Genomic DNA, 21,112 nt, shown 5'->3' with positions numbered 1-21,112 from the left:
ACTGAAGACGATCTGAGACAAAAGCGGTGAAGATTAAACAAAAATTGTGGGCTGTGAAAAATTTGTAAGTGTTTTCACAAAATTCCAAATAGTGCATAAAATACAAAGGTGGGCATGATTTTTTTTTTTTACATCAGCTGACCAAACAAAAAAGAACCAAACACTTGTGTTAATAAAAAAAACAACAAAAAAAAGGGATTTTTATAATTTAAAAAAGTCCCTGTTTTTTGTTTGAGGGTTTATCAACACCTCAGTGCTGAGATTTAGCCAAACCTCCTGTTGTGTGTAATGCTGGAAATTCAGAAATCGTGAACCGAAAGATTTTTGCATTGCAGTGAATCAGCAGCATGTCAGAAAGATAACACTACAATTATGAATTTATTCCAAATGGATAAATAGCAAAATCATGCGTTTTCATGTTTTAGCGTCCCCTAGTGCTCAAATGGCATGAAAATGTTTGTGCGAAAATGTTGGTCCGAACAATTTTTTTGTTTTAAATAATAATAATTTTTAGTGTTTTAAAGTTTCAGTCCGTCAAGCCGTTGTTGAGATATGGCCTCACTTCCTGTTTGGTGGTTCGTTTGTTGGTGAGGTCAAATTGTTTGTCAGTACTCCTAAGTGCGAGATAATTAAATTTCCTATCATCTTTTTTTGTGAGATCTGCCTTCAGCAGTTTCATTCTGGCAGATGCAGAGTTTCATAAATACATTTCCTCATACTTTGTATCTGGGCTGCACTGAACCGAACAGATTCTAATTATTAATGAGACTCAAATTTCATTAACTTTATTATGACAAAATGTGGAATGAACAAATAAATTTAAACAAAGGGCTGTCCTTTTGGCAAAGGGAAGTAGGGAAGTCCAGTAAGAATGCAAACACAATAACACAGATATAGACTTGACGTTAAACAATTTGTGTGTGCGCTTGGATTCCCCTTCACTCCCCCTCACTTTCCCAAAGGGAAACTTAAACAGTTAAAATAGTTGGCATCATGAGGAAGGAGGATTATCCAGAAATACTGAAGCAACACCTCAAAACATCAAAGTTAAAACCTGTTGTAACTGGGTCTTCGAGCAGGACAGTGACCCTAAGATTAACTCCAACACTGTAGTAAAATGGCTGGAAAGTACTGGAGTGATCACCACAACACCCTGACCTGAATCACACAGAACATTTGTGGACTGAACTGAAGAGCGTGTTTGAAAGAGGAGGCCCACAAACCGGTTCTGTCAGGAGGAATGGCCACAATTCCAGCAAAGTATTTTCAGAAGCTTGTGGAAGGCTACGACAGGAGTTTGAGTCAAGTTCAAACAATTAAAAGGCAACGCCACCAAATACTAAAAAAAAACTTCTGACCCATCGAAACACTGATATAGTAAATAAAAGCTGAACTAAATCTGTCTCTTAGCTATTATTTTGAAATGACCTCATAGAAATAAAATAGATAAAACACTCTAATTGTCTTAACACAGGAAATGTATGAGAACATGAAATGTACAGAGTTGTGAAAAATCGAGTTTGAATGTCTTCAGCCTGGATGTCTGTAAACTTTTATATACTTTTATAAATTCTAGCTAATAGCAGTAAATTAATGTAAACTGACAGTAGCAGCCAACACTGATACTCAGTGACTAGTTATTCTAAATTGAAGGAGTGAGATTAATTTAAAGGTATAGAAATTCACACAAAAGGAACAAAGGTATCACTTTCACAGTGTTGGTTTTATTGTTAAAAGTAACGCTCTTCTTTTGAGATACAACCATCAAGCAAATTATAAATTATTAGTCCCATGCTAAAACTGGGTAAAACTCTGCATTCTGAGATGCTTTTCTGCACACACCTGTTGTAAAGAGTGGTTATTTGAGTTACTGTAGCCTTCCTGTCACTTTAAACCATTCTGGTCTTTCTCCTCTGACCTCTTTCATTAACACGGTATTTCTGATCACAGAACTGATGCTCACTGGATGTTTTTGTTTGGTTTTCCGGGGCATTCTGTGTAAACTTTAAGGACTGTTGTGTGTAAAAAATGTGTGTAAAATACTCAAACCAGCCCTTCCAGCACCAACAACCATGCCAGGGTTAAAGTCACAGAGATCATATTTTCCTCCATTTCGATGTTTGATGTGAACATTCACTGAAGCTGTTGATCGAAGCTGACATGATGTATTGCGCTGCTGCTTCATGAACAGCTGATCAGATCATTTGCGTGAATGAGCGGAGGTACAGGTTCTTGTCAGTGTACGTTACAGTGATCAGTATTCTCAGAAGTTGTGCATGTAAGGGGTGACCCGGGTGAGCGCGAGGCCTAAATTTTTGTCCCAGTCTGGCTGCAGGTTAAAACGTAAATCTGACACTGGTTTTAACACACGTTAGGGATGTAACAGAATACGAAAACATTATCTGTACTGAACAGGTAACGTGTCATAAACGAGTACTAATACAGACACGAACAGCAGGTGGACCATTTTTCTTCTTCTTTTTCCTTCCCATTAGGTACATCGAGACTGGGCTTCTGCACGACAAAATAAAAAAATTGCTTGAACATAAAAATTTGCTTTAATCTCCTGGGGAGGGTTTCAACAAAATTCCACACAAAGGCTTGGAACTAGCCCAGTATGTACAGGCAGAGGCATTTTTCTCAGTCACTTTTGGGAAAACAAGTTAACAGTGATGCGCATTTCTCAGTTGCAGTATCATGAACATGACACTAACAGGAGATGCGCTGTTAGCTTTTTTTTTTTTAACATCAGTGGTTTGCTCCTGTAGCCTGAGATCCAAAATAAAACTGTATTTCTACCACATTTCTGTACAAACAAAAGAAATATGCTTTCACTCATTAAGCCGCTGCTGCATATAGGTCACGCAGACAGGTGCGTCTGTTATTAAAGCTAGGGTTAGGAAAATCACTATTTGTTATAACCTGTTTTTCAGCATTTTAAGTGTTTCCAATGCACAATGGAGAGAAAAGAGTAAAGAGAAGAAAAAAAAAAGAAAAAAAACACACTTTCATGGTATGGACCATGCCCACTTCTGGTTTAAACCAGAATACAAAAACAAATATTTTTTACAAATATTTTGAGCAGATACAGATAATGCCATTGTGTTATACCGCTAAGAAACACACACATACACCCAGGGAGGCAAACAGTTATTACTTGAGGTATTAACATTGAAATATTCTATCACTCATTTACAACAAAATATATTAAATTGACAAAAGTTATATTCACCCAGCTAGGATCCAGTTAAAACCCCTAACAGCCCAGTCACAGGCCAAACATGGATCTGTGCAGTGCTCGTGGATTAAAGATCATAAAAGAAGAAACAAAGTCACACACAATTATTCAAATTTTAGGAATAAAAAAAATGGAGGAAGGTATTCAGTGTAATGACTGGTAATAAATAAACATTAAAAGCAATTTAATCTGCTTGTGAATTACTGAAAAGAAACCTGAATATGCACAGTATGGAGCCGGTTCCTTGTGGTTTCATGATCTGCAGTACTTTCCATCATAAAAACTTAAGAAATCAATTAGATGAACTTAGACACATGGTATCTTTACATGTTTTTATTCAGTCCCTGATTCCCCTCATGACAAACAGCAATTTTGTAAAAGAACTGCATATAGTCATCTTACGTAAAGCAATAAAGTGAAGACAGTGAAAGATGATGTACATTCATACAACAGCACATATTCTATCCTTAAATAGCCACCTCAGGGGTGGGCAAATCATAAATTAATTAGCTAGTTCACCAGGCAGGTAAACACTCCGGTGCTCAGAAACGTAACTGACTAGGATTAAAAAGGGGAGCTAACACAACGTCTGGCCAGCTAGTTAAGTGCGTTAGTACAGACTAAGGGAAAATGTACAAGTATGATTATTATTCTCTTCTAATAAAGTTAAACTAGCACATCATGTTTGTGCCTTCGACAAAAAACCGCCAACATTACGAGACGTGGTGCTGGAGTCTGGCTGTTGGCTTGTGGTTTAACCAGGAGATTACTGCGTGCAGTTCACAGGAGACGGCTTGGGGGATGATTTACTTTGCTTGTGTTCATACTTTCCCCATCCCTCTGTGTTCCTGATTCTGAAAACGATCCGTCATTCATGCACACTGACTAAAAACTGATCCAGCGTCAGCCAGGTCATGCCTCATTTGATGTGCATATAGTGAGATAAAATAAGTTTAAAAATTGCCTACAAACCAAAGGAAACATTTCATTTTGCAAAAGTCCATTAGAATTCGATTTCTTTTTTCTTCTCACTGTTGAATAAACGTGTCTGGCTAGTGATTTGTCCACCCCTGCACCTGCTAACGGTTAGTAGAGCTCATACTCAAAGCTTACATTAATATTAAAAGAAAATTTGCTGTTAAGAGACAGAAACAAACAAGTCTTCTGGGAAAATAAAATATACTAACCACGAAAAGTTTCTTCTACTCAATATCATCAAAAACAACTTCTTCTGTTCTTTGTGATGTGATCTTAAGTCAGTGCTGTGGAGTTCATCATGAGACACAAAAACGAGTTGCTGCAACAGTGCAGCAGAGACCTTCAGTCTACTCAATGAGCACACATGACACACTGAACTTTTGAGCTGCCAAAAGAATTTTTCTTCACTGCTGCTTCAAACAACAAATCAAACTCTCAGAAACAACTAGGAAGACAGCAGTAGCACAGGATTAATTACATGCAGGTTCTTCTTGAAGATCTGTGGTCACCTGTGTAGCTTCACAGATGGAAATATCCTAATGCACATGAAATGAATCGGTATATTTAAGTACAGAGTGTTGTCCACTCAGCTCGTGTGATTAGAAAAATACAGTTTTTTGAACCATGAATGGTCTAAATGAGAAAATAATTGCTTATTTATGAAAAGAGGTGAGGTTTAATTCCCCACATTAATGTACAATACAACATGTAGATGGTCGATTTGTTTCTTGAAGAGATTTTCAGTGTGAATAGCCGCATGAGTCTGACTAAAAAACATGTTACGTGTAATTTTATCAACCTCCCATAAAACACAATCACTTGAGAAGGAGCGCAGCAAACATGCCTCACTCTGCCACAGGATTTGATTCTGTGTTTGTGTGAGTAAGACAAAACTATGGGAAGCAGATCATTGCGACCAGCGTGAGCCGTGCAGTGCGAGCCGTGCAGCGTGATCCGTGCAGCGTGATCCGTGCAGCGCGATCCGTGCAGCGCGATCCGTGCAGCGCGAGCCTCTCAATACGTGGACGAGTCAGTGAGCAGAGACCGTAAGCCACTATCACTTCCCATCCTCCTAAAATCATGTGGTCCAGCAAAATCGTTTGTAAGATCTAAAATACTCAGAATAGTTAAACTTATTCTGAATAACTGCGCACGTGATTCATTAAAAACACATTTATTAAAAACTGTTGAGGAAATTTCTTCTTATTTATTATTTTATAGCATGTTACTTTGTACTAATCCGCTGGTTTCCAACCCTGGTCCAGGAGAACCTCCTGTCCTGCACGTTTCAGTGCTCCCTGCTCTAACACGCCCACTCCACTTCAGGAAGGGCTGTTAATACGATAATTAGCTGATTATTTAGCTGAATCAGGTGTAATGGGAGCAGGGAAAACACTAAGATGTGCAGGACAGAAGGTAGTCCAGGACCAGGGCTGGGAACCTGTGTACTAATGAATCAGGAGATAAGGACAAAGAATTAAGCAGATTTTTACCTTTTATTCAGAGCTTTAACATCCTTGTGTAAGAGATATTAATACGGTTCAGAATAGCATCCACAGGCGTCTGAACTACTGGATCAGAAAAACTGAACAAGAAACTAGTGAACGAACTTCAGCATCACGAAATAATTATTAAGAGAAGCGTTTCTCAAGATGACTGTATTCCAATTCATTAAAGTTTCTACCTTGAAAAGCTATTCCTGCTGCTAGTAAACGTGTGCGAAGTTATTCAAAATGAGGTCAAACTAGTATTGACAATTTTTTTTTATATAAGTAAGTAAGTAATTTGGCCAACAAACTTGGGTGCAACAAGAAAAATGAGTATATGGTGTGAAAGACAGGATCTGTTTCTCCCCGTCTACCTGCCAGGGGTGGTGGTGGTGAACACCTGGATATGGTCTTGAGCACAGGTGCACCATGCAGAGACCTTCAACAGAGTCATGAAATGAAATTGTTGTATTTTTTGCTATAAATTCCTTCTGCAGTTTTGGCTCCTTTTAACTGCTCACTCGAACCCACTGCCAGGACTGCATGTAGAATTCAGAGTGAATGTGCAGCTTGTGACTTCTGTTGAAGGTACAGTTTTTCTGCAGCTGAACCCCAGGCTTGATAAGCATTTAAGTTCAGTGATGTGGAACCTGACCTGCTGAGGAGGAGAAGCCTTTTTCAAGGGTTACATCTGGGGGTGGTTCCCCATCAAAAGAAGACCACTGACACCAACCCCTACCAGCTTTAGGGCAGAGTGTTGTCACAGGAGGCATATGGACCCTCAACGTGAAGTCAGAACACAGTGACCTGCTAGAACTGTGATGGCCTGGCTGGCCCTCTGACTCTTCCTGCCCGTTCCGAGGCACTGTCATGTCCTGATTGGTTCAGACAATGGAGTGACGGTCAGATGCGTAAGTCACCACTTTACACAGAAGTTCATCACATGCGCTCACTGATGGCTAGCTTCAGGGAGAGCAACTTGCAGTGGGCACTGCATATGCCTAAGAGAGTGGCGTCTGCACCCAGAGGTGGTGCTGCAGATGCAGCCAGGCACAGGTGGAACACAGGTGGAACACAGGTGGAACTGCAGAGTCAACTCACTGCCAGATGTGGTTCTCCCCAACAGAGCTCAATGGCACTTTGGGCCACAAGCCACACTAGCCCACAACTGGCCCCATGGCCTATATATGCTAGGTGTCGCCATGTGCCACACCCCTGAAGAGCCCGGTATGGGATCTCCCCCTTGTGTTGGAGTCGCTCAAGTTCTCACAAACCCATCCAGGAGATTGATCTGGACAGGCTGGATGTCCAGCCCCTACCGTGACAGGTCATTCCACGAGGAGTGTTTCATCCTCATAGGCATTGCTGAGAGGTGTACTGCTCCAGGACATCTGCACTGCAGCTACCTGGGAGTCACCTTGCATCTTCGCCAGGTTCTAGAAGGTCAAAAATCACCCTCTTGATGGTGTGAGTGGAGTGATCATCTCCAAACAGCTTCATGGTCAGCCACAGGTGTGTAGATATCTCATGTCCTTGTGGCAGGGGGTATCCTGGTGTTAAACCCCATCCCTGGCATGTAGAGGTGGAGAAATAAAACACTAATTACTAATTTAACTGTGGCTCTGTGAACACCAGATAACTCCCACTGCCCAGCGAGTAGGTTCCAGGACCTGGAGTGACTGTGCAGAAGGCATTTATAGCAAATACTACATCACTGTCATTTCACAACTTTGGTAAAGGTCTTGGCATAGAGAGCACACACACACACACACACACACACACACACACACACACACACACACACGAAAGCATATCCAGGTGTTAAAAAACCACACCTGGAGGTTATCTGGTGAAGAACCACAGTTTTTCACCTGCTGTATTGAAAACACTGTGCTGAGCAGGAATTCTAACCTTTTGTCTGTGAAGCTCAGAGAGACAGCTGAAGCAGAGAGCCTTCTACCTTGTAAAAAGTTTTTTGATCAATATATACTTTTGTCCATCAAATAAATAACATTAAGCCAAAGTGGTAGGACCAAAATCTGGCCTTGCACGTCCAAAATTATTTTGTGTTTTGGAAAAATAACGTGCAAACGCAAGCAAAGCCCTCAAACTGTAAAATCCTGCTGATGTTGCGATGTGGCAAAATGTTTAAAGTTATACTGGTATTATCATGAACGATATATTACTAGCGATTTTCTGTATTATTCCCAGATAGGTAAATATCCAGGAGATTATTGAACATATTAAAATTGATTTTAAAGAAACATTGCAGGGATCCCTTTGATTTTATGAGAACGTTGGGGGAACCCATACACTTCCACGCAGATCCAGCACACCTTTTTCTATGTCACCAAAAAGGTTGTGCCCGATAAGACCCATCCAACCACCATAATGTGCCATAATGTACCATAATGCTATAAAGCTTAGTGTATTACCTGCAAACTGAGTCTGATGCTTAAAAACAAGTAGCTGAGGCAGTCAAACAACAGAGATTTTATTGCTTAAATATGTATCTTGGAGGAGCACTGCTTCTGTCTGACCAGCCTTTTTAATTACCATTAGTGGAGCCACTCAGCAGCAGCCACAGTGGAATTCAGCGCTAGGATCGAGCAGGAACGTGGCTCGGTTGCGGTCGCTTGGAAGGCAGTCCAAGTGATACCAGGCATCACAGTCGTCACACTGCACCCACTGCACTGTGTCCTGCTGCGGCAGACGACAACGCACCGCTGCACATGGCTCTATGCCCTGTGCGGCCCTCATTTCTTCTTCATGTTCATCGTCGTCTTCATCCTCTGAGGAAGACGATGTTGAAGATGATGATGATGAAGAGCTAGATGATGACGAGGAGGAAATGGGAGATGGAAGGGAAGGCTGGGGTGGTGGGTGCTTCCTGGGTCTGCCACGCCGTCTACTGCAATGATAAAAGATTATAGATCATAAAAAGTTTCAGTGTAGATTAAAAATTAACAAATATTCTGCAATAAATGGCATCAGCAAGTTTAAAGATTTTCTACAGTCTGGTGTCTGTTAGAACATTTCAGCTTCTTAGGAGGTTGGGGTTGAAAGTCAGGCCATGATACAGTGGAGCAGAGGATTATAGGCCAAGCTCAAGGCACCAACAGCGGCAGCGTGGCGGCTCTGGGGCTTGAACCCCCAACCTTGTGATCCCTTAACCACTGAGCCACCTCTTACCCCACTGCACCACAATTAACACAAGTTAAAGGACTAATTAAATTAATTCATTTTCAGTAACCGGCTCATCCTGGTCGGGGAAGCTCTGGAGAGGGTCCGGATAACCCGGAGGAAACCTACTTTGGTACAGGGAGAACATGTGAAAGTCCACACAGACTCGAGCTCAGGATCGAAACAGAAATCCTGGACCAGAGAAGGGCTATAATACTCAATGCACCACCTCGTCACCTTTAATAATAATAATGTAGGAAGTTAAATGGTCCAAAAAGGCAATTTTTATAGAAATAGAAACAAAGAATTTTCACCGTACACCTTATTTTCCAAGAGATATGCTTGTTTTTGCATGCACATACAGGAACAGAGCCCCCAGTGGCCAATTTGAATGAGACTGCAGATAATAGTGGGCCCCTATCCAAACCTACCATTCACGTTTCATGACCAAGTTTCATGTCTCTATGACATACAGTTTGGTCTGCATGATTCATTTAAAGGTGGAAAAATAAGAATAATAAAAAGATGACAACAACTTATAAAGCACCAAATGGTCTCGCGCCTCAGTACCTGAGTGAACTTTTGGTCATTTATGATCCGCCACGCCTACTTTGATCAAAAGGTGCAGGCTCTTCGTTGGTACCTCGAATAGTGAGGGCTACAGCTGGGGGTAGAGCTTTCTCTTACAAAGCCCCACAGTTATGGAACAGCCTTCCACTTAGTGTTCGGGACTCAGACACAGTCTCAGTGTTTAAGTCTCGGCTGAAAACATATTTGTTTAGTCAAGCCTTTTGTGAATAGTTTTCTTAGGTACAGGGGCAGGTCTGGAGGGTTCACAGGCATAGAGTGTTGTGGTGAACTGGGATGTTTGGATGCTGTCGCCCCCCCACTCTCACACGTTCACTCAGGTGTGTTGATGGTGGAGTGGCTGCTGCTTTATGTCCCAGGACGTCCTCATGTCTGTGTTAGCTTCTGGCTCTCCCTTTTAGTTATGCTGTCACAGCTAGTCTTGTGTACATCCATAATGTACATCCTCTTAAACCACTATAGGACAAGAGCCTAGCTAATAATCTGTGCTCGTTCTCTCTCTCTCACTCTCTCTCACTCCTAAGATGCCAGTGAGCTTGACCTGCCTGATCCATCCCAATGCCGCATTTCTGAACAGTTTATACTCAAGTCTCCATCCTTGTACATTTAGTAACTTCAGTTTGAACGACAGACTTAAAGTTAAAACTCTAATGATGCTCATACTCAAGTCCCTTTTCACACACTTAGCACTGCTTGACTCTATAGTATACAGTTATAGAAGAGAAATTATTTTTCTCACTATCTGGTGTCACTCAGAAGAGGATCTGTGAAGAATATATTTTTTCTGGAGGATGGCATAGTTCCATGAAATCAGCACAATCAATTTTAATGAACATCATCAGTAGGGCTACAACAATTAATCAACAAATTTGATTTGAATTCTATAGTTATAAACAGAGGGCAAATAATTTCATTACTGCGCAGTTAGTCTGTGTTATGAATCACGCTGTACATGCTCTATGCCTCTTCATTTAGACCAAAACCACATCTGATGGAAAATGAAAGAGAACATTACAAGGGAGAATCCGCTACAGTCAAAGACCTCGAATGGATGAGAGCACGTTACGTTACCCTTCACTGTTGGCCTCATGGCATAACTTGTGCTTAACGTGAGGAATAATCAGACTTGCAGTTATTTATTTGTGGTCAATGTGGGAACAGTGGAAATTCGTTGTCCCGGGTTGAACTACGCTTATTAACCGTTGAGTATTCTGGTGCGTTATCAGGTCACCTTATCAGGTAGTCCAACTGTTTCACAAATTTATGGTCATTTCTCAATCAATTCTATTTCATTCTACAAAAAGTAGTTTGTATGACAACTCAGAGGGTTGAAAATGGCAGATCAGGGCCTGAAATGAATGAAGTCTCATAATGAGTCTATGAGATAAACGTTTTCTCAATTCAAAACACAACTCATGTCACGAAGCCAAAGTTTATTTTATTTGGGTTTTTCAAATTTATTCATAATTAATATCCTGCATTTATAATGCATTTAAATATGCAGAGTTGGGCGCTAGTGTCTCTACAGGTAGCTTGCAAGATGTTAAAATATTTTTGGACCCAGCAGCATGTTTGCAACCTCAAAATAAATAAATAAATAAAAAAAATAAAAATCAAGTCACTGGCGAATATTTCAACTAAGAGCTGCACTGTTCAAAAGTCAACAACTAATTGGCTTAAATGTGGCTTATAATTTAGAAGGGCTGTAACAAATATCATTTGGCGTTTGTGTTATTGTGGAAAAAAAAAGTAGAACAACTTTTTTATCTTGTATAAAAGTACGGTTTCTCCTCTGGGGCTAATCTAATGATCATTCCCTGTTCCCAATAACAAATTTAAAGCACAAATAAGGAATTTGATAAAGAGTTTGCTTTATATAAAATCACAAGATGCTTGAAATTTGTGCTTTCAAATAGATATTGTTAGAATAACAACATATCCATCCTCATTAAACTAACATCGAAAAAATATTAAGCCACGCCTATGAAATGTAAAGACGCGTGTCAAACTCAAGGCCCAAACACGGCCCACGTGAACAGGCTAAAATGAATATGGACTACACTATATTACACTATAATTACACTATAATTACACTTTATTACACTATATTAAATTATATTACATTATATTACACTTTATTACACTATATTAAATTATATTACACTATATTACCAGATCTGTGTCCGAGTTATCACTCAAAACTATGCCGAAAGAGCAGTCTTTCCCCCCAATAAAACAGCAGATGAGCCCATCGACACGTGAATCTGGAATGATCTGCGCAGGTGTTTTGAACTCTTCTGTATTACCTGACACCACCTGGAATCCAGCCTAGTGTCAGCATGTCAAATCTAACATTTTACAAATAATACCAACAGTGATGATAATTAGCAAGTGATTAATTACACTGTAATTATAATAATTAATTACACTGTGGTTTTGTTTTTTGTTTTTTTTTTGCTCTCCTGCTCTGTCACTGCAGATGTGTTCAGAGAAAATGTCGTCCATGAGGACGTTAAACAACTGATTTGTAAAAGAGTGAGAATGTGCTGTTATATGCTAAAATGGTGGAATCACTCGTTTTCCTGTGTGTGTGTGTGTGTGTGTGTGTGCGTGTGTGTGTGTGTGTGTGTGTGTGTGTGTGTGTTTTATCGAGCTGTGTATGGTTATGGTGCAGAAACAGCTTCTCTTTGCTCAGAACCATTCGGCCCTGTAGTGAAAAACAGACCAGTCCAGTGTTATATATGTATATTATCTCATCTGTCTCTCTCCTGTTGCTCTATCCTTCTGTTCTGCTGCATCCCAGGAGCAGGTTATTTAAATTAAAAGAAAAATATAGTAGAACATCTTTAAACTCAGAGTTTTATTTTGTGATTTTACGTAAAATGAAAAGTGAAGCGAAACTGAAATGTTTTCCCCGAGCTCAGTTTGAATCTTTAAGGCTGATGATCAACATTAGTATTTCTAAAACAAGTATTATTGCATGCAAGATGAACAAACAAATTTATTATAGATGAGCACAAAGTAAACGCCGTCGAACTCAGCACACTGACGTACCTGGTGGAGGCGTGGAACCGTGCGGCGTGGCCCCTCAGCGCTTTGGCCGGTCGCGCAGGCGGAGACGCCAGCTGATAACTTTCACCTCCGACGACCAGTGAAGAGCACAGCGGCGTGCTGTTTGCCCTCCGCCTGCCACGAGGAGCTGAAGAGCAACGCTTCTGCTGCCGGCATCCCACCAGATTTACACTTTTGCTGTGGCCGGTATTTTCACTCTCGCGCTTCAGGATCAAGGTAAAAGGAGGACGATCGAGTTTCCCGTTGCTCAGCTGATTGAAAATGACTGCATTCTGCTTGGGCGTGACCGGCCGGGTGTCGAGCTGCGGCCTCATGCTTAACTCCATACTGGACAGTGGAGACTGGAAAATCTCCGACTCGGACTTGTACAGACGTCGTCTCTTGCCAGCTTTGGCTTTCCATGCTTCCTCTAAGCCAGTCCTGCAGCCATCATGGTCCTCCACACTGTCGTCTTCCAAAAGCACAGTGTGGGCTGATTTGCGCCGACTCTTGGATGATGGTGGGATGGACTTTGCAGTCTCTCGACTATCAGAAAGAGAAGGAGGAGTTGAAGGTGGCACCAGAGTTTGAAACGAAGGCGTGTCTGCTGAACTCAGGCCAGCGGTTTTGTCAGTCCTCTTGAAGGTCCAGCAGCTGCCGTTGATCTTACTAAGGCTGCCGATGGAGTTGAGAATGACTGTGGCTTTGTTGATGGACAACTTAGAAATGTCAAGGCCGGGTTCTTGTTTGCAGTCCAGGCTTGTTCTGATCCGGTTATTGATATTGGACGAGAAGGAGCTGGCCTTCGGGACAGTTATGGCGTCGAAGTCCTGCGGACTGACCCTGACCTTCTGGAAAAGGAAGTAGAACTCTGGGCTCCCTTCCACTGTTTGGTCACCAAACGTCAGTGTGTCGCCATCAAATATCTCCAGCAAGACACCGGACTGGATTCGGACGTCGTTCACCCACGTACCTATCAACAGAACAAACGGGTCAATGATGTGACAGAGACGACACTTTGGACAAAACACAACACCGACTACTTTAACACCAACCATAGCTGCTCCGGTCCCGCACTTGGACCTTCCAGCTCTCCTCTCCTGCAGCGTCAGTCTGTTTTTCAGCATGCAGCTCGGCGTGTACGCGTGAAACAGCTGTGGACTCCAGGGTGACGTCGCACAGCTCCGCCAGCCTGCCCAATCTGAACACCGAGTGCGCGAGCGCCGGCCGGAAAGTGTACAGGTCATGGGCCGAGTCAGAACCAGCACTGCCCGGGCTGTTCACGCTGCTCGACGAGCCTATCCTCAACAGCTGGAAGCACGGGTGGATTCCGGGGAACATGTTGGAACGCCGCCGTCAGACACCTCACACACGACCCTCCATCTTTACTCATTAAATATAAATCCCTGCGTCAATGAGGGAGAGTTTTACAGCAACATCCTATAAAAGTGTGTTTATCGTGTAAAAGTCTAAAATAATTAGCCTGTTGTGTTAATGCACACAGCTGTGACTCAGATGGTCTTCATCCTGTAAACAAATAAATAAATTCATCTATAACTTTATATAAATAGCAGGAATATGAGAATAATTACTGTGTATTTATTGCATGGGACATTTTACTGTTAAAATAAAACACATCATTCAGTAATATACATTACATCATGGTCATCAACATAACACAAACAAAGTATTACATTATACAGCTTGTTTAAAGCGTCCTTTAACTGGTGATGATGCAGAGCCCTTACAGTGCTCAGCTGGGACTTAGCTTAGCTTAGCATAGCTTCTGCAGCTGTTGCACAGTCTTATTGTTTAGCATCCAGAGCTAGCTCCTTAGCAATAGCACGCTAACTGAACTGTCCAAACATCAAAGTTGATGTTTGAAACTGATGTCCAAATGCAAGTCCAGCTACATTACGCGTTTCCTTTTGAATATTTACATTATTGTGTTTAATAAGTCGGCGGCGCGCGCGTGCAGCTGTAACAGGAAGTGGCGAGGGAAGGCGCTAAACACGGATTAGCTCACAGCAACTCACACAAACTTCAAATAAAGCGCCCAAGAGTCATTTAAACCCCTGTTTCAGCTCAGCATCAGGGCCGCAAAACATTCAAAAAACCATGACATACCCTAAATCTGCGGCCAGCTTACTGCAAACCTGAACATTATGCCTCTCTCTCTGCTCGCTTCTCGCCTGTTTAGCGATTTCTTCCCAGGAAGTGCTTTGAAATTTGGCGCGCCGGTTGCATTGCGCGAGATTGAACGTCACTTCCGGTCTGGCTGCAGCAGTGGGAAATCATCTGATTCGATCCTGTAAGAAAGAGTTTTCACTCTGTCATTAGTGAAATACTCGATAGTGTTTACGTGTGTGTGAATAAATCTGCCTCATGAAGCAGGAAGGCTTCGAGTCATGTCTCTCGCTGCAGAACCAAAACTCCAGGGGGCGGAGTCACACACACTCCAGCTCCTCCCACATGGGCGGAGTCCAACCGTTCCACTGACCTCGGAAGCGGGAAAAAGTGTCGCAGGAGCACTGATAACATGCTGATAACACGCTGATGACACGCTGACGAAATGCTGATGACACGCTGATGACACGCTGACGAAATGCTGACGAAACGCTGACGAAATGCTGACGACACGCTGACGAAATGCTGACGACACGCTGACGACACGCTGATGACACGCTAACGAAATGCTGACGAAACGCTGACGAAATGCTGATGACACGCTGACGAAATGCTGACGACACGCTGACGAAATGCTGATGACACGCTGACGACACGCTGATGACACGCTGACGAAACGCTGACGAAATGCTGATGACACGCTAACGAAATGCTGATGACATGCTGACGAAACGCTGACGAAATGCTGATGACACGCTGACGAAATGCTGACGACACGCTGACGACACGCTGATGACACGCTGATGACACGCTAACGAAATGCTGACGACACGCTGACGAAATGCTGATGACACGCTGACGAAATGCTGATGACACGCTGACGAAATGCTGATGACACGCTGACGACACGCTGACGAAACGCTGACGAAATGCTGATGACACGCTAACGAAATGCTGATGACACGCTGACGAAATGCTGACGACACGCTGACGAAATGCTGATGACACTCTGAGGAAAAGCTGACAAAATGCTGACGAAAGCTGACGACACGCTGACGACACGCTGACGAAATGCTGATGACACGCTGACGAAATGCTGACGACACGCTGACGAAATGCTGATGACACGCTGACGAAACGCTGATGACACGCTGACGAAATGCTGATGACACGCTGACGAAATGCTGATGACACGCTGACGAAATGCTGATGACACGCTGACGAAACGCTGATGACACGCTGACGAAACGCTGATGACACGCTGATGAAACGCTGATGACACGCTGACGAAACGCTGATGACACGCTGATGAAACGCTGATGACACGCTGACGAAACGCTGATGACACGCTGATGAAACGCTGACGAAATGCTGATGACACGCTGACGAAATGCTGATGACACGCTGACGAAACGCTGATGACACGCTGACGAAACGCTGATGACACGCTGACGAAACGCTGATGACACGCTGACGAAACGCTGATGACACGCTGATGAAACGCTGACGAAATGCTGATGACACGCTGACGAAATGCTGACGACATGCTGACGAAATGCTGATGACATGCTGACAAAATGCTGACGAAATGCTGATGACACGCTGACGAAACGCTGACGAAATGCTGATGACACGCTGACGAAATGCTGATGACACGCTGACGAAACGCTGACGAAATGCTGATGACACGCTGACGAAACGCTGACGAAATGCTGATGACACGCTGCCGAAATGCTGACGACACGCTGACGAAATGCTGATGACACGCTGACGAAATGCTGATGACACGCTGACGAAACGCTGACGACACGCTGACGACACGCTGACGAAATGCTGATGACACGCTGACGAAATGCTGATGACACGCTGACGAAATGCTGATGACACGCTGACGAAACGCTGACGAAACGCTGACGAAATGCTGACGACATGCTGACGAAATGCTGATGACACGCTGACGAAATGCTGATGACACGCTGATGACACGCTGACGAAATGCTGATGACACGCTGACGAAACGCTGACGAAATGCTGATGACACGCTGACGAAACGCTGATGACACGCTGACGAAATGCTGACGAAATGCTGATGACATGCTGACAAAATCCTGACGAAATGCTGATGACATGCTGACAAAATGCTGACGAAACGCTGATGACACGCTGACGAAATGCTGATGACATGCTGACGAAATGCTGATGACACGCTGACGAAACGCTGACGAAATGCTGATGACACGCTGACGAAACGCTGATGACACGCTGACGAAATGATGACACGCTGATGAAATGCTGATGACACGCTGATGACACGCTGACGAAATGCTGACGACACGCTGACGACACGCTGACGAAACGCTGACGAAATGCTGACGACACGCTGACGAAATGCTGACGAAATGCTGATGACACGCCGATGAAATGCTGATGACACGCTGACGAAATGCTGATGACACGCTGATGACACGCTGACGAAATGCTGACGACACGCTGACGACACGCTGACGAAACGCTGACGAAATGCTGACGACACGCTGACAAAATGCTGACGAAATGCTGATGACACGCCGATGAAATGCTGATGACACGCCGATGAAATGCTGATGACACGCCGACGAAATGCTGATGAAATGCTGATGACACGCTGACGAAACGCTGATGACACGCCGATGAAATGCTGATGACACGCCGACGAAACGCTGACGACACGCCGACGAAATGCTGACGAAACGCTGACGAAATGCCGACGAAACGCTGACGAAATGCTGACGAAACGCTGATGACACGCCGACGAAACGCTGATGACACGCCGACGAAATGCTGATGACACGCTGATGACACGCTGACGAAATGCTGACGACACGCTGACGACACGCTGACGAAACGCTGACGAAATGCTGACGACACGCTGACAAAATGCTGACGAAATGCTGATGACACGCCGATGAAATGCTGATGACACGCCGACGAAATGCTGATGAAATGCTGATGACACGCTGACGAAACGCTGATGACACGCCGATGAAATGCTGATGACACGCCGACGAAACGCTGACGACACGCCGACGAAACGCTGACGAAACGCTGACGAAATGCCGACGAAACGCTGACGAAATGCTGACGAAACGCTGATGACACGCCGACGAAACGCTGATGACACGCTGACGAAACGCTGATGACACGCCGACGAAATGCTGATGACACGCTGATGACACGCTGACGAAATGCTGACGACACGCTGACGACACGCTGACGAAACGCTGACGAAATGCTGACGACACGCTGACAAAATGCTGACGAAATGCTGATGACACGCCGATGAAATGCTGATGACACGCCGACGAAATGCTGATGAAATGCTGATGACACGCCGACGAAACGCTGACGACACGCCGACGAAACGCTGACGAAACGCTGACGAAATGCCGACGAAACGCTGACGAAATGCTGACGAAACGCTGATGACACGCCGACGAAACGCTGATGACACGCTGACGAAACGCTGATGACACGCCGACGAAACGCTGACGAAATGCCGACGAAACGCTGACGAAATGCTGACGAAATGCCGACGAAACGCTGACGAAATGCTGACGAAACGCTGATGACACGCCGACGAAATGCTGATGACACGCCGACGAAACGCTGATGAAACGCTGATGACACGCCGACGAAACGCTGATGACACGCTGACGACACGCTGACGAAATGCTGACGAAATGTTGATGACACGCTGATGACACGCCGACGAAACGCTGATGACACGCCGACGAAATGCTGATGACACGCTGACGAAACGCTGACAACACGCTGACGAAATGCTGACGAAATGCTGACGAAACGCTGACGAAACGCTGACGAAACGCTGACGAAATGCTGATGACACGCTGACGAAACGCTGATGACACGCTGACGAAATGCTGACGAAATACTGATGACATGCTGACAAAATCCTGACGAAATGCTGATGACATGCTGACAAAATGCTGACGAAACGCTGACGACACGCTGACGAAATGCTGATGACATGCTGACAAAATGCTGATGACACGCTGACGAAATGCTGATGACACGCTGACGAAACGCTGACGAAATGCTGATGACACGCTGACGAAACGCTGATGACACGCTGACGAAATGCTGATGACACGCTGATGAAATGCTGATGACACGCTGATGACACGCTGACGAAATGCTGACGACACGCTGACGACACGCTGACGAAACGCTGACGAAATGCTGACGACACGCTGACGAAATGCTGACGAAATGCTGATGACACGCCGATGAAATGCTGATGACACGCTGACGAAATGCTGATGACACGCTGATGACACGCTGACGAAATGCTGACGACACGCTGACGACACGCTGACGAAACGCTGACGAAATGCTGACGACACGCTGACAAAATGCTGACGAAATGCTGATGACACGCCGATGAAATGCTGATGACACGCCGACGAAATGCTGATGAAATGCTGATGACACGCTGACGAAACGCTGATGACACGCCGATGAAATGCTGATGACACGCCGACGAAACGCTGATGACACGCCGACGAAACGCTGACGAAATGCTGACGAAATGCCGACGAAACGCTGACGAAATGCTGACGAAACGCTGATGACACGCCGACGAAACGCTGATGACACGCTGACGAAACGCTGATGACACGCCGACGAAACGCTGACGAAATGCCGACGAAACGCTGACGAAATGCTGACGAAATGCCGACGAAACGCTGACGAAATGCTGACGAAACGCTGATGACACGCCGACGAAATGCTGATGACACGCCGACGAAACGCTGATGACACGCCGACGAAACGCTGATGACACGCTGACGACACGCTGACGAAATGCTGACGAAATGTTGATGACACGCTGATGACACGCCGACGAAACGCTGATGACACGCCGACGAAATGCTGATGACACGCTGACGAAACGCTGACGAAACGCTGACGAAATGCTGACGAAATGCTGACGAAACGCTGACGAAACGCTGACGACACGCTGACGAAACGCTGACGACACGCCGACGAAATGCTGACGACACGCTGACGAAATGCTGACGACACGCTGACGAAACGCTGATGACACGCCGACGAAACGCTGACGAAACGCTGACGAAACGCTGACGAAATGCTGACGACACGCTGACGAAACGCTGACGACACGCTGACGAAATGCTGATGACACGCTGACGAAATGCTGACGACACGCTGACGAAACGCTGATGACACGCCGACGAAACGCTGATGACACGCTGACGAAACGCTGACGAAATGCTGACGAAATGCTGACAAAATGCTGACGAAATGTTGATGACACGCTGATGACACGCCGACGAAACGCTGATGACACGCCGACGAAATGCTGACGACACGCTGACGAAACGCTGACGACACGCTGACGAAATGCTGACAAAATGCTGACGAAACGCTGACGACACGCTGACGAAACGCTGACGACACGCCGACGAAATGCTGACGACACGCTGACGAAATGCTGACGAAACGCTGACGAAATGCTGATGACACGCCGACGAAATGCTGACGACACGCTGACGAAACGCTGACGACACGCCGACGAAACGCTGACGAAATGCTGACGCTGACGACACGCCGACGAAACGCCGACGACACGCCGACGAAACGCCGACGAAACGCCGACGAAACGCCGACGAAATGCCGACGAAACGCTGACGACACGCTGCCGAAATGCTGATGACACGCTGACGACACGCTGACGAAACGCTGACGACACGCTGACGACACGCTGACGAAACGCTGACGACACGCTGACGACACGCTGCCGAAATGCTGATGACACGCTGACGACACGCTGACGAAACGCTGACGACACGCTGACGAAATGCTGATGACATGCTGACAAAATGCTGATGACACGCTGACGAAATGCTGATGACACGCTGACGAAACGCTGACGAAATGCTGATGACACGCTGACGAAACGCTGATGACACGCTGACGAAATGCTGATGACACGCTGATGAAATGCTGATGACACGCTGATGACACGCTGACGAAATGCTGACGACACGCTGACGACACGCTGACGAAACGCTGACGAAATGCTGACGACACGCTGACGAAATGCTGACGAAATGCTGATGACACGCCGATGAAATGCTGATGACACGCTGACGAAATGCTGATGACACGCTGATGACACGCTGACGAAATGCTGACGACACGCTGACGACACGCTGACGAAACGCTGACGAAATGCTGACGACACGCTGACAAAATGCTGACGAAATGCTGATGACACGCCGATGAAATGCTGATGACACGCCGACGAAATGCTGATGAAATGCTGATGACACGCTGACGAAACGCTGATGACACGCCGATGAAATGCTGATGACACGCCGACGAAACGCTGATGACACGCCGACGAAACGCTGACGAAATGCTGACGAAATGCCGA

General features: G+C 44.9%; 1 protein-coding gene across 2 annotated transcripts; it reads right to left on the bottom strand.

Moving 5' to 3' along the window:
* Nucleotides 1–727: 727 nt before the first annotated feature.
* Nucleotides 728–14,967, bottom strand: tcf19l (transcription factor 19 (SC1), like). Of its 2 annotated transcripts, XM_026928600.3 has the most exons (5): nucleotides 14,653–14,967; nucleotides 13,581–14,052; nucleotides 12,529–13,498; nucleotides 8,260–8,614; nucleotides 728–7,272 (listed from the first exon to the last, which is right to left on the bottom strand). In XM_026928600.3, exons 2-4 carry the CDS (start codon nucleotides 13,864–13,866, stop codon nucleotides 8,275–8,277), a joined length of 1,596 nt encoding a protein of 531 aa, XP_026784401.2. In that variant the 5' UTR covers nucleotides 13,867–14,052; nucleotides 14,653–14,967; the 3' UTR covers nucleotides 728–7,272; nucleotides 8,260–8,274. The 2 variants fall into 2 exon arrangements, with proteins under 2 accessions (XP_026784401.2, XP_026784400.2); XM_026928599.3 differs by having other exon boundaries at nucleotides 728–8,614.
* Nucleotides 14,968–21,112: the final 6,145 nt, after the last annotated feature.

This window comes from Pangasianodon hypophthalmus, chromosome 29 (genome assembly GCF_027358585.1).
Source record: "Pangasianodon hypophthalmus isolate fPanHyp1 chromosome 29, fPanHyp1.pri, whole genome shotgun sequence".
Taxonomy (NCBI): domain Eukaryota; kingdom Metazoa; phylum Chordata; class Actinopteri; order Siluriformes; family Pangasiidae; genus Pangasianodon; species Pangasianodon hypophthalmus.
This window is presented reverse-complemented; position numbering and strand designations above follow the sequence as displayed.